The sequence below is a fragment of the Dreissena polymorpha genome, chromosome 13, assembly GCF_020536995.1.
Source record: "Dreissena polymorpha isolate Duluth1 chromosome 13, UMN_Dpol_1.0, whole genome shotgun sequence".
NCBI lineage: Eukaryota > Metazoa > Mollusca > Bivalvia > Myida > Dreissenidae > Dreissena > Dreissena polymorpha.
The window spans coordinates 67,107,215-67,121,264 of record NC_068367.1 but is presented as its reverse complement, the minus strand read 5'-3'; the positions used below and the strand labels follow the sequence as shown (position 1 = coordinate 67,121,264).

General features: G+C 36.2%; 1 protein-coding gene across 1 annotated transcript; it reads right to left on the bottom strand.

Moving 5' to 3' along the window:
* Positions 1 to 3,350: 3,350 nt before the first annotated feature.
* On the bottom strand, positions 3,351 to 6,936 carry LOC127855514 (uncharacterized). The gene is made up of 5 exons (XM_052391171.1): positions 6,769 to 6,936; positions 4,677 to 4,807; positions 4,253 to 4,417; positions 3,775 to 3,821; positions 3,351 to 3,460 (listed from the first exon to the last, which is right to left on the bottom strand). Exons 1-5 carry the CDS (start codon positions 6,813 to 6,815, stop codon positions 3,416 to 3,418), a joined length of 435 nt encoding a protein of 144 aa, XP_052247131.1. The 5' UTR covers positions 6,816 to 6,936; the 3' UTR covers positions 3,351 to 3,415.
* Between the last annotated feature and the right edge of the window lie 7,114 nt (positions 6,937 to 14,050).

The following is a 14,050-nucleotide window of genomic DNA, read 5'->3' as shown; positions in this document are numbered from 1 at the left end:
TCAAAACGAACAACTGATGGGTCTTAAGCTTTTAATAGATTTGATCATCCGAGAATTTTTTTTCTGAAATAACCAGTGTAATATTTTAATTTAAATAATTGAGTATTGGTCCCACGCAAAGGTTTGTTTTATCGCAAGCCCTTGTGATCAAAACTGGTAGCGCACAAAACGTCACAATTTATTGTCAACGTTAAACACATCTCTTTGAAATAAAATAAACAATACGCTATCCTTCAAGCTCGTTTCTAGTTGAATCAGTATTAACAGATGAGTCGTTCTAAAATCAGTACGCATGTTAGTCAACTTCACGACTTTATATCAAAATCACGACATCATGACTGAAGTGCAGATAAGTCAAGATTGAGATGACAGAGTTTTAAATATTTTTCTGAAATGTCATTATATTGTTTTTGAGATTTTGTAAGTGTGATGTTACATGAATTGTCCTTTATGGGTTTAACGCTTAATCATGCGATTTTAACAAACAGCAAGCGAGCGGTGAAAAGAAAATGTTTCTGGAGTTTTCTTTCATGTATTTTTATATACATTTTTGACGTTTGGAAAATGTTCCTATTTTGGAACAAAACATGTTTTTATCGTTTTACTTTCATACAAATTAATTCCATATAATACGCGCATTGCGACTAAAAAAAGAACATGTTTATTTTGTTTCAAACTGTTTATTAAAAAAAAATAATTTTATAATGAATATGTTACAAACGGAGTGATATATAAATCAGAGAATCATCAGTAATGGCCTGTTTACTACCTGTTGTAAGAGGTATCGGAAGTACTTTGTTCGATATCCCATATTGTTTATTTTATATACTTGGGTGAAATTAAAAGTTCTGTTTCGTACAGTTCAGGATAAGTAGTTTAGTGGCTCACTGATAATAGCTTAAGTTTTCTACAGTATATATGCATCTGATCACTATTCCTTAATTGAGTTACCGGCTAAACGATTTCAAAACGACCCATTTTGTGTTGCATTTTAATTGTTCGAGTAATCAACATGAATATCAGGTAAACGTTGACACGAAAGGAATTGCTAACAGTTATGAATTGCGAAAATGGTTACATGAATCACTGAATCAAGGTACCAAGTTACTGAGAAAAATAAGCCATCATAATATTAATTCGTACTTAACGATATTTTTTAATCGGCATTCAGACAGTCGTTATTTTTACTATGTGAAATATTGTAAAACAAATAAGAAATCTCCTATTCGGCAAACATGCCCCATTTTCATCGCATGTCAAGTATGTTAAGAGAATATCTTGCAAATTAAAAGTAGTATAAACTTGAATAAGTAGTTTGATCTCACCACAAGGATGCGAACATATGTTCAAGAATTATAACTATCGTGTCATATTGTAAAAGCTAAGTCACACAGTTTATCATTGAATTTAAGTTAAGGTTTTTGGTTTTATAATTGAAAATATTTTATGGTCCTTTATTTTGATCAGATTCCATTTATTTTACAAGTTATGCAATACCCTGAGTATGGATATTTAGCTATTTAATATAGATGGTAGGCACCTTATTACCATATAGCACTCGGTTGTTCATTCTGTTGACACGGATTCGGATAAATGACATCATTTACTATGATTTGAGTCTCTTTCTGAGAAAACTGGGCATAATGCATGTGCGTGAATTGTCGTCCCAGATTAGCCTGTGCAGTCCGCACAGGCTTATCAGGGACGACACTTTCCGCTTTTATGGTATTTTTCGTTTAAAAGAAGTATCTTCTACACGAACATCCAGTTAAGGCGGAAAGTGTCGTCCCTTATTAGCCTGTGCGAATAACACACTTTACGCACATGCATTATGCCCAGTTTTTTCAGAACACGACTCATTTGATGTAATAGTGAGGCTTAAACAATTCAAACACGGCCTTATGCACGTTTTCGTTCAACTCGAATAGACTCGTATTCAACAAATTCATATCTTTATCACATGCCATACCCTGTTTCCCATATAATTTACCATAACGAATACTTTTTTATCCTGCCTCTGTTGCAAACATTGACCTAATAAAGCAGGGTCGAATAAATGTTCCTATCTCCGGTCAACAGGAAGAAGAGTATTCCTACGCACGCGGTGACACATAGTTGAGTGTAACCTTTCCAATACACTACACGAGGGTGTAGTATTTTACCAATATCAGCTGCTATTGTAATTGTAGACCAAGAAAAATATCACATTATCGATTCTTTTTTTGTATTTATTCTCATATTTTCCATAGGAAATTATTAACAGGAACAGTTTAAAGTTAAAGTTATTCGGTCGTCAGGAATGTTATGAACATGTAGGAGGCTCGACAATAATAATTATATTGTTATGTAAATTTTATCATTTTTCTTTGATTAAATGTGTCAACAGCATGAGGCAGGATAAATCGAATACATGGTTGGTGCCCGGTTCGGCCCGAAAAAGAAAAATAGGGCTCGCTAAAGCTCGCCCTATTTTCTTTTTCTAAGCCTCACCGGATAAACTTTCTCCATCTCGGCACCAACCATGTATTCTCTATATCTTACACATGTCTACTATACTTTTTAAGCGTTTTCATTGGCTTAATTTCGTTCGATTGACTAATCGCATTTTGTTATTTTGCTGTTATAACGTTCAACGCCAAATGACGTCACGAAATGTAAACAAAATTCGGGATTTATCATTATGTTTGCGTAAATATTTATTTAATTTGCTCATTTAAAAGCATGTGTGAAAAAAAGATATGTCACTCGTTGTCATTTCATACCATATTTAATTAAACTCGTCTAGGAAATTCGTTAGTAAGCTCGCCAAAGGCTCAGTTACTAACAAAATTCCTGAACTCGTTTAATGAAATATGGTATGATATGACAACTCGTGCCAGATCCTATATATATCGAACAGTAATAAAACATATACTGTCAAGTATGCTTCATTTATTTATACCTAGTATCATTTTTAATAACGTCATAAAAATGCTGATATTAGAAGAGTGACCAAAATAGTGTATTTAAATCCCGCCAAAATGACAGATTTTTAGACAGTTGATCCCTTTAGTAACTCCGTATTAGATGGAATGAATTGGTCATAATTCTTATTTATTACACAACTTCATCACATGTTATTGCACATCTAGAAATCCTGATTTGTATAAAAGTATTATGTAATGGATTAGAGGAGAAAACCACGAACCGTAATTTATGTTAACGAGTTCGTTTGATTGTAGCTTGTTGGATACATCATTACATCAGTGTTTGGTGTAGTTACATGCTTCTTATTAACAAATTTAGATTTCAAATGCGGTTTCACTGCTGTGAATCATTCGATCAGCGTTTATAAAGATAACGACGAAAAATGAAAATTTGCGTGTTTATTGATTTAAATTGTACAGACGGCAATTGAACGTCAACAACCTATAATTTAATGGCACCCATGGGCCCCATGGTTGTGTGGATCAGGGTGTACCTGAAAGAGATATCAGAATCAGCATTGAAAACTGTATTTAATGGCTGAGGAACAGAAATATGAAACATTTCTGTCAAGTCTTGAAGCCACGGGTTTCGGATCAAATGATTAATTTATTATCCATACACACAGAACAGTTAATGTTCATTTTAAAATAGCATTGAGAAATGATTTTAACACTATTTATTTTCACATTTCAATGAATATTTAATCAAAACATATTTATCTTCTGTATCAATCGTTTTAAGTGTACTCTCCTTCAAATTGCTTTGAATGTACTTCAAAAATATGTACAAAAACAGTTTTTTACTCACTGCATGCAAGAAAGCGTTGAACTCTTCCTTTTGTATTTGGCCATCGTCTGCAAAACATTAAGCATATGTTTAAATGAACTTCATTTTAATAAAAGTGGATACTTTCTGTAGGGCAATAATATTTTATATTTAAACACGTTACTTAAGTATTTGCAAATATGGTAAGCTAACACTGCAATGCATTAATATTGTTTGTACATAATGCAGTTTGAGATATATACTTCCATTCGATGTCCGAGCGAATACACGCGTATAGTAGGAGTAGCTAACAATTCACTTGCAAATGTATTCGACCAATCACTTTTTAAATGTTTGTTTTTATACTGAAATGTAAAATAAACATGCTGTTGTGTGTAAATATGATCAATGCTTATTTATTTATCCTGAAATCAAGACTTTTATTATTTCTATAATCGCATGAATAACCTATTTCATTAAGAAGAACGTCAATAAATTAATTAAACATCAAACATCATACGGGGATTAATATCAAATTGTTGAAGGTGAGCAGCAATGTCGGCCTCGTTGATCAAGTCATTCTTGTCGACATCAATGTTGGCAACAAAAGCGTGAGCAGTGGAGTGGGTGTCATGATATTGGGCCGTCCAGAAGGCAATGAAATCATGGTATGTCAGGCCGGCGCCTAAAAGTGAAATAAATAATTAAATATGTATTTATGATAGCGTATAGTGCTATGAGGATCATGTATGGTCCTTCGTAAAAATACACATGTTGTGTACTTCTTATTTACGTTTTGGCAACACAACCACGGACTCAGTACTAAAACTTATATTTTATATTTTGCTCCTTATTAATTGTAAAAACTACAGGAAACATTTAACTTAAAAACAACACGTGGTACTAAGATCATGTTAATACTATGCAGCACTTTTCTAACATACTTGTCAGTCCCCAGCTAACGGTGAGCTCATTCATTAACTCCGACATCTGCATAATCCCGTCCAGATTTTTATCGGCCTCCATCATGATTTGATTGGAAATGTGATCCACCGTCCAGCACATGGTGTTCTCACTGACAAACACACAAACGTATACACCAACGCTCGTTATACAGAACATGCTATAGAAATATTATTTCATTGAATACTAATGCGTCTATACATATAATCAAAAGAACCCTCGATAACAGTGCAAGGTATATAAGGCATTTAATACTGCTCGGTCAGATTAGGTGAATAGAAATGGGGAATAAAAACTGTTCGCAATCTAATTGATACAATTCATATATAATATAATCCATGTATCATCCTCAATTAGACTACAATTTGTTGCTATTGAATAATACTGTGGTTGTTGATGCCAAATTTAGATCCATTTGCTTATTAAATGTAAGGATAATATTACTTATACATATTGCATTGATTTATTTTATTGTTACCTAAAATAGGCTGCAAAATAGGATGCATATGGCGTAATAGCATCACAAAGTTACGACCGTACAAAGATAGTGTACCCTTTTTCTTGTAAAATGTGGATGCTTCATCCGCTACGCTAGAGCTCAGCTCATATTTTGATTTTGAATATGTTTGGTTAATTCCGCCTTCTTGGAAATTTCAAAACAACAACAGGAGAGTTATAAATAGCTAATACGCTTTTGAAACCATAAATGAATGTGTTGAGATAAGCGAACCGGGGAAAAGTCAACTTTGATAAAGTGTCAACAAATTTAATCTTATCGTTTTTGCTGCAACGTATATTGTTTTCGTAAATTTATAAACAAATATTCTACAATTTGTCATTTTTACTAATACTATCTTTTACTATCTTTTAAAACCAGCAACACATTATCAGGGTGCAGGATCACGTGACTTTGTGGGGTTCCAATTAAACGTTAATTGACCTAAAACACCGGTGCTTTTTTTCAAATAACTTTAAAAACAAAATTCTTAAGACAGACGTTTATGCTGTTCATGGCAATGTGAACTACATCAGAAGTACTTTATCTAATAAGCATGTGTTCTTGTTAAAAATTATAGTTTAACTGCATTCATGTATACGGTTATGCTTCACGCATCGTGAAATTTTGTCACCGATTTCAGACATATTCAATAAATATTTATGTTTGTACCTTAAGATATCGGCACAAACTGCAAGAAAAACTGTCTTTTGTGCACTAAAGATTTTCTGCAAATGTATTTAAATAACTTAAGATATTTACAAAAATAAAGTTCTTAACGGTGTGTTAACATTCTGTCAAGCCCGTGTCTAAGCCCCTGAAAACACCGTTTATTCTGCACCCTGAGTATATACATCATATGACAACAAATACTTTGAAAGGTATTTATGATAACTACGTTGAGAGGGTCAATCGAAATTAATTTAAATCCGGATTAAAGACACTTAATCCATCCCGAATCTAAATACACGGAATTGAAAAAAAAAACAACACCAAATCTCTTAGCATAGCGACTCAAACAAAAGTCATATAAGACCACTTTATTTGAATACTTCTTTAATTATAATGTTGTTGTTAAAAATTACTTAAGCACAATACGATTGGACACTTATGTAACAGTATAAACTGATGAAGGGGTCAGCTCAATACCTAGTAACCCACGACAGTTTTGAAACTTAGCAACGCATTAAGCCATCTAATACACGGCAAAGGCAAATGATCGCTCGAATGTCGAGTAAAAATATCGATTATATGTAAGTACTGTTTATGTTTTATGCATAGTTTTTGTTTGTTAATGACCTTTTTTTGATCCTATTTTAAATGTTTTTATTCAGTTACTTGTATAATACTTGATTAAACATAATGTGTTACAATGACCATGTAAACTATGTTTAACTAAGTTTGAATAAAGATTGTATATAAAAATATGTTTATCAACAGTTAAACATAAAGCAGTACTCGAATTTACATTTATTTTATTTCAACAATGATCTTAATTTTTTGCATAAAAATCCCATTTACATTTGAAAACGAACAAGATCACATTATAAAATCACGATTCAATCAATTTGGCTTACCAAACATACGCACGAATAAAAAGCACGACAGACAGGAATCTGAACATTTTTCCTTTTCTGTTTATCCCTGGCGAAACGTTAATGTTATGTTAAATTAAAAAGGCCTTTTATACAGAAACCTGAGTAAGGTGTTCGTGCCGTATCGATGCACCAATTGTAATATAGGTCATGGCCAACAGAATCGTTACAGAATATGGTCTGATTATTACAGTTTATCATAACAAGCAGCATTTAAAGCCACACTACGCAATAAGTCATTGGCAATAATAGACGCATTACTAATCACTATTTGCGTTTATGTTTATTCATAAGAATTATTACTCAAAATGTTATAGTCTTCCTGTAAGATCAAGTTTATTGCCATTTACAGAAACATAAGACAATTATTCATAAACAAAGGACATAGAAAACATGTTTCATCTATAGCTAGATGCGTGTATTGTTCCATTCATAAAACAAGATTTTGGTAAAATGAAATACATTTAGCCGAGCATAATTTTACTGTATGTTAACATTAATATTGGTTTAATGATAACAAAACCACAGCCAAGAGCAACATTACCTATAATAATAATTGTATGCTAACCAAACGAAAAGCATGCGCGATTGTGTGGAGAATATCCATAGATTTTAAAATCAAACATTATACTTAAAATAGAAGCAAAATCGTCTTAACTTGTAAACTTTGAAATTTAACAGATAGCTTGACTGTAGGATACGATTGTCGATGCTCGTTACAAGAAACTGTTTCGAACACTATACAATTTGATAAGCCATCTTATGAGATAACGTTATGATGGATAAGCAACTGATAAACAAAAGCAAATAACATAAAAACAAATTGTTTGTATAAACTTGACTAGGACAATTGTCATAGTATTCATACAGATAAATTATCTATTACAATTATTAACAAAAATAAAATGCAAACTAATGGTGTATCTTTAAAATGACAAAAATTGCGAACATCGTGATTTTATTTCGTGATGTTTTTCATGGTTCGTGAGTTATACTTAGGGACTACAATACTGTACATCCGCTTCTTATCTCATCACATGAACGCACACATAGTTTTGTTCTGATTGCCATAAAAGAAACAAAAATAACGGTGTCTAATCGTAAAATAGTATAAAGTTCTGATGTTCGGCAGAGTTAAGGTCACGTACAATGTTTGTGCAATAAGCAATTAGTTCATGTTTTGCCATTCAACTTTATGGTTTCCACAGGCCATTTAACAGTCACTTAACAGAAAACTCATTCAGACGACGCATGACGTAATTGCCACATCAATCTTGGCCAGTTTCTTTATAGACTGATGATGCCAATCAGGTGTACCGGTAATTCTCGTGAATTGTGAATTTCATGCATCATGCTGACTTTTGTATTTGACTCGTAAAGCATTTAACCAAGTGATCGTTAAACTCATTACATTACTGTTACTCTTTTGCAAAAATCTCATAATTAAATTTGTTATCCGAAACACACTGCCGAATAATAATTTTAACGCGTTTTTTATCCGAAACACAATTCTAAAGGTTAGTGTTAAGGCGACGAGTACATGTTCCAGCTTCAAATAAATAGTTCATTTATATTTCGTGTCGATCCTTTGTCTCAATTAAAAGGGCTAAAAGTATGCAACATGTGCAATGTCGGTTCATTTGCATGGAAAGCTTGGGTGTATTCATTGTTGTATGAACACATACACATCACTTCCGCTTACTTACGCATGTTCAGTCGTTTCAGGATTTTTGGGTTTTGAACAGAAACTTGAAAAGCAGTAAACATGCAGTAATATACTCGAGTTGATACGGATGTTTTGGGGAATAGTTTGACGGAAAACACAATTGAATCGACCAGGAAACAACAAGGGACAATGACCGATACAGTGGCCTGTACATGCGGAAAAGCCTGCAAAAACTTTCGCGTTCTAAAACATTCACCAGGCGAGGAGCAACTTTCAGCAAACCGATTGAGGCAACGCCTGATACGACGAGGGAGAATACTGGTCAGGTAGCAAACCATAGAAGTCTCTCAGCACCAGCTTTGTCACTAACTGGAAGTGGTTGCCCGCCTGAAGAAGTACAGTCATTGGGATCCTTAGCAGAGACAGAAAGAGAAGTTGGTGACAGTTAAGAGGATGAACTGCTGACGACTCCGACAGACAAGACAGAAAAATGTCCAAACTTAAGCCAATAAAGAGGAGAAGTATCCCAAATCTTTCCTCCAAAAGTCATAGAAAGCCCAGCTGTTAATCCCAACAAAGAGAACACAGACCAATTGTCAACAAAAGACAGAAGGAAAGTATCCAACATCACCAAACGCCAGAAGATATGTTGACCAAGAACCAATGACAAGAATTGGAGTGTTTTCGGCAACAAGCTTGACATTATCCTAAAGTGCACTCTGAAGGGTAGGGTAGAAAGGAAAATCAACATCTTGAACACCCTTGCCTACTCACTGGGTCTCAAACCATTCGGCATTGAGGAAAAGGAGAGACAATATAAACCAGCTCCTAACCCAAACAGGAGGGAACATGAAAAAATAACGGAAAGTGAAGAACTTAATTCCCTGAGAATGAGATACAAAAAGGCCAGTGAAGAAGAAAGAAAGAGATTGGCAAAGCTTAGAGAAGAGCTTAGATTTAGATTGAAAATCTTGCAAAGAGTAGAACGACCTCGGAGAAAATGGAGAGAACGAACAAGGAAAGGGCAGCTTTCATCGCAAACCCTTACAAGTTCACCAAGTCTCTGCTAGGCGAAGAGAGAGGAGGTGGCATTCAAAGTTACAAGAAGGAAGTAGCCCAACACCTAAGAAAAGTCCACTACGACCCAGAAAGGGCTCAGACTTTACGTTCCTGTGATCACCCACAGTTCCCATAGGACCTGAAAGAGCCAACACTCAAAGAAGTCAAAGATGTTGTCAAGTGAGCAAGAGCCTGCTCTGCTGCTGGTCCAAGTGTTATCCCATACAAAGTCTACAAGAAATACCCAAAGCTCCTTAGCAGACTTTGGCTCCTCCTTAGAGCTGTATTGAAGAAAGGCTCGGTTCCAAAATGCTGGTAGGCAGCAGGGAGCTGTTTCTCCCTAAAAAGAAAGATTCCAATAATGTCAAGCAATTTCGAACAATCTCGCTTCTCAGAGAAAAGGGAATATTATTTTCTTGGCAAGAAGGCTTACCATATACATGACCACAAACGCCAACATTGACACATCAATACAGGAAGGTGGCATCCCTGGATTCTCAGGGTGTGCTGCCCTCACTCAACTGCTTCACAATGCTAGAACAAAGCAAAAGAACCTGACTTTAGTGTGGCTATACCTCGCAAACACCTGTTGCTTCATTCCCCACCAACTAATCCAAGAAGCACTACAGCATTACTATGTAGCAGAGCATGCAAGGAGCCTCATGCGAACCTACTACAGCAATATCCACCTTAGGTGTTCTTGCCAGAGCTTCACAACATCGTTGATATCTCCAGAAAAGGGAATAGTCACAGACTGTTCTATTTCCTTGATTCTCTTTGTAATGGGAATTAATATGATCCTCAGAGCAGCTGAAAGAGAAACACGGGGGCTTTACTTACAAACGCAGGCATCCGTCTTCCAGCCAACAGAGGATCCATGGATGATATAACCATCACCACAAAACCCAAATCAAAGCTATCCTGATCCTGAAAACCCAAGATGAAATTGTGACATGGGCAAGAATGTTTTTTAAACCAAAGAAGTCCAGGTGTCTGGTAGTAAAGAAGGGAAAGGTCACAACACAGTTCAAGCTATTCATCCAAGGCGAGGTTATCCCATCATGTGTAGATAACCCAATCAAGTGCCTAGGTAAATTGTTTGATTCCACACTCTCTGACAAGAGCAGCAAAGAAAAAATCCGACAATAGCTCGAAGAGAGTATCCGGAGAATTGACTGAACAGAACTCCTAAGGAAGTTCAAGTCCTGAATCTATCAGCACGGTCTACTACCAAGGCTTGTTTGGCCACTGATGGTCAGTCAACGAGATGCCACTTAGTCTAGTAGAGCAACTCGAACAGGCAGTAAGCAAGCACATCAGAAGGTGGCTAGGGCTGCCACCATCGTTCAGCTTCAAAGGACACTATGGAAGATCTACCAAACTACAGATGCCACAAACATCCCTTATAGAGGAATACAAGGTAGCCAAAGCACGGTTGTTACTTACACTAAGGGACTCCGCAGATCAGAAGATTAGTAAGGTTGGTATAAAAATCCGAACAAGGAGGAAGTAGTTGGTAACCAAGGCAGTTGAACAACCCGAGAGTAGTCTACACCACCAGGTCATTGTTCGGGCTACCGAAAAAGGACGTGAAGGTCTAGGACATGGGTAACAACCCCGGTGGGACAAGGCAGACAGCCAGGAAAGACGCTTCATGGTGCAACAGTAGTTAAGAAGGTCAGAAGATACCAATCGGTCTGCAAGATAAGTTCATATGGGCCAGCAAGGTAGTTGGAGTCGATAGTATCTGTCTGAGAGAAAGCTGACATGGAATGAGCTTTGGACGTATTAACCTCTCCAGCTTTCCTTTTTTAACTGAGATCAATATACGATATTTTGTCGACACCTGCTAACATTGAAAGGTGTTAGCAAGGCGACGACCCAAGTTGTTCATTATGCAGCCAGAGAGGGACTAACGCATGTCCTATCATTCTTTCATATTGCTCTCTCTCTCTCAAGGACGTTACGGATGGAAGCATGAACACGTCATGTGAGTGCTTGTGGACATCCTGGAGCAAGAAAGAAGGAAGAAGCGACAAATCAACACCAGAGGTCCAGATTACATCAACTTTGTGAGAGAATGACAGAAGGATAAGGGTAGCTGGAACACAAGCCTGCTACAAGAGGCCATACGCTAGGAGATGAAGGTCGACATCCAACAGAAACACGTATTCCCAGATGTCGTTTAAACAAACCTACCCCCGGACAAAATCATCTGGTCAACAGCTCTAAAGAAGATGATACTCCTGGAACTGACTGTTCCTTGGTAAGAAGGAACTGATGAGGCAAATGAAAAGAAGCGATAAAAGAAGCAAGAACTGGCAGATATTTGCAGGGAGAGAGGGTACACCACCAGGATCGTCCCTGTAGAAGTAGGATGTAGGGGCTTCCCTGCGCAATCCGTGTAAAAAGCGCTACGAGCTTTGGACATCAAAGGCAGGGCTAGGAAAAGCTCTGTACGGGCCCTTGGTAAGGCGGCAACGAGGCCGTCAGGTTGGCTCTGGCTACGATGCAATTAAACACCATGGAAGCCATCACAGACGAGCAGTGTATGATCAACACTGCTACTCCGCCATCAAGAGGGTGTTCCGAGATTAGGGGCGAAATACCTGATGACTGATGGTAGCTCAGCTGAATACGTCTGTGTAACACAGTAACCACTGTATCACTCAACAGTCCGGACTATACGTATCTATAAGGGGAATGGTTAAAACAATTTTAAAAAACTCCTCTTTTTCAATAAGTTTGTTGCTTATTTTTTCGCCAAGGGTCATAGCGCCTAAAATGAGGTAATTCGATTCTAAAAACGTTATCAAAAATTAATATGGAGATGAAAGCCTTCCCTAACCCACCACATGAGCCCCGGAATGTCTAACATTCATGTGGGAAGAATAATTATTATAACTATGACTTGGTATCTATTTCACCCTAATCAATTTCATAAGTGAAAACAGACACTGTTGCACAGTGCCTCGAATGCCATTCGCAAACCATATATTGTTTGATTCGGTCGAACCGAATTAACGATTTAATAGGGAAAGTGACGAAGGGTAGAGGCTTCCATAATTACAAAGAGTGCATAAAGCTTTGACATAAGTACTGGTCAACACTGGGCATATAAGCGAACATTCAGCAGGAAGCAAAGAGTTTAGGAAATACTGTGCACAGCGCATTATGCTTCAATTAAAACAATTGTTTCGAAATTGTTTGTATGTCAAAATAGTTAAATAAATATAATTATGTATGAGTGCCCCTTATAATTATTTTGGGAAATTGGGATTTCACCTATTGATTTTGAGAAATAGGGTGATTTCATTCTTGAAATGGGTGAAATCAGTTATAACAATGCAAACCGTAAACTCATTGCTGCTTTACTTCTGTTGAAGCTGCACTGTTGTATTGATTCAATAAAACTGTAAACAAATATGATTAAACTTTAAGAAACTTAAGTTTCATAACATCTTTAATCCTTGAAACTGTCCATAATATAAACTTAAAAAATCGATAACACGAAGATTCGGCACTTATTGGCTCTTGCTTTCTTGGTTCAAAAAAGTTTGCGGTCGACTGATATTTTGGCGCAACAATTGCGTATGTCTTTCGACCTCTCATAGACATTTTTATTACGCATAGAAATAGAAACTGAAAGTACAGATGCTTTCAAAATACATGCACAATGAACGACGGATTAAGTCAGATTGAAAACGCATGTATGTCGTTGTAAATAGTTTGGTCAGACGCTTTATTTAACTATAAAATCTATTCCGCAGAGCGTTTGAATAACTTTAACTGTTTTCCTGCCCCGTCAAACGGGCGCTTGCTAAAAGAAAGCGTCGCCGCTTTGCGAAACTAATAAGGTCATATAACCCCAAACCGGAACTCCTGTCTGCTGGGTTACATGCAGTTAACTTGATACTAAGCGCACATTGTTCAGTGCATGCTGACTAGGATTTGTCAAATACATTGCAAATGGGATGTTTTGGTATAAAATTAAAGGTATATTTGTAAGCAATAAGAAAAAAGCCATTTTTGTGCTCTACGTTTTCTGTTGATGATTCCCGGCTTTGAAAGTAGGTAATACTATTTGAGCCCAAAATGGCCGCCTCCACAGGTGTCAAAATCGGTGTGCCTATTGTAAGGTGAATATTTTGAGTTACAACACATGACATGCATTTTTTCAAAAGATTATGCATTTATCTTTCCAATGATGAATGATGAAATAGTGGCTATACGCTTGATCAAGGTAACAATTGATATCGAACTTCAAGTATTTTATATTAAATATAGAAGGAAATTTATTACGCATGCGTAACCATAACACAAACTACCGAAAATGAGCAAAGTTTTTTCCATCAAAGCTTTTGTATCGTACGCATCAATTTTACGAATGTGCGTTAAAGTCACATTGGGTGCGTTTTCATTACGCATGACATTATATTTATTTGCGTTTTAAACATTTTAATAGGGTGAAAGACGCAGATACGCAGCTTATCTGGGGCACTGTGTATATAAAATGCATTCGTTATTGATTTTAATCGC

Bases quoted from the DNA above. Each gene is read 5' to 3' on its own strand.
- LOC127855514 (XM_052391171.1), bottom strand. From the start codon at position 6,815: ATGTTCAGATTCCTGTCTGTCGTGCTTTTTATTCGTGCGTATGTTTG. The intron at 4,808-6,768 runs GTAAGCCAAATT...TGTGTTTGTCAG, and splicing joins TTTATTCGTGCGTATGTTTG to TGAGAACACCATGTGCTGGA. The intron at 3,822-4,252 runs GTATGATGTTTG...AATGTTTTGCAG, and splicing joins ACAATTTGATATTAATCCCC to ACGATGGCCAAATACAAAAG.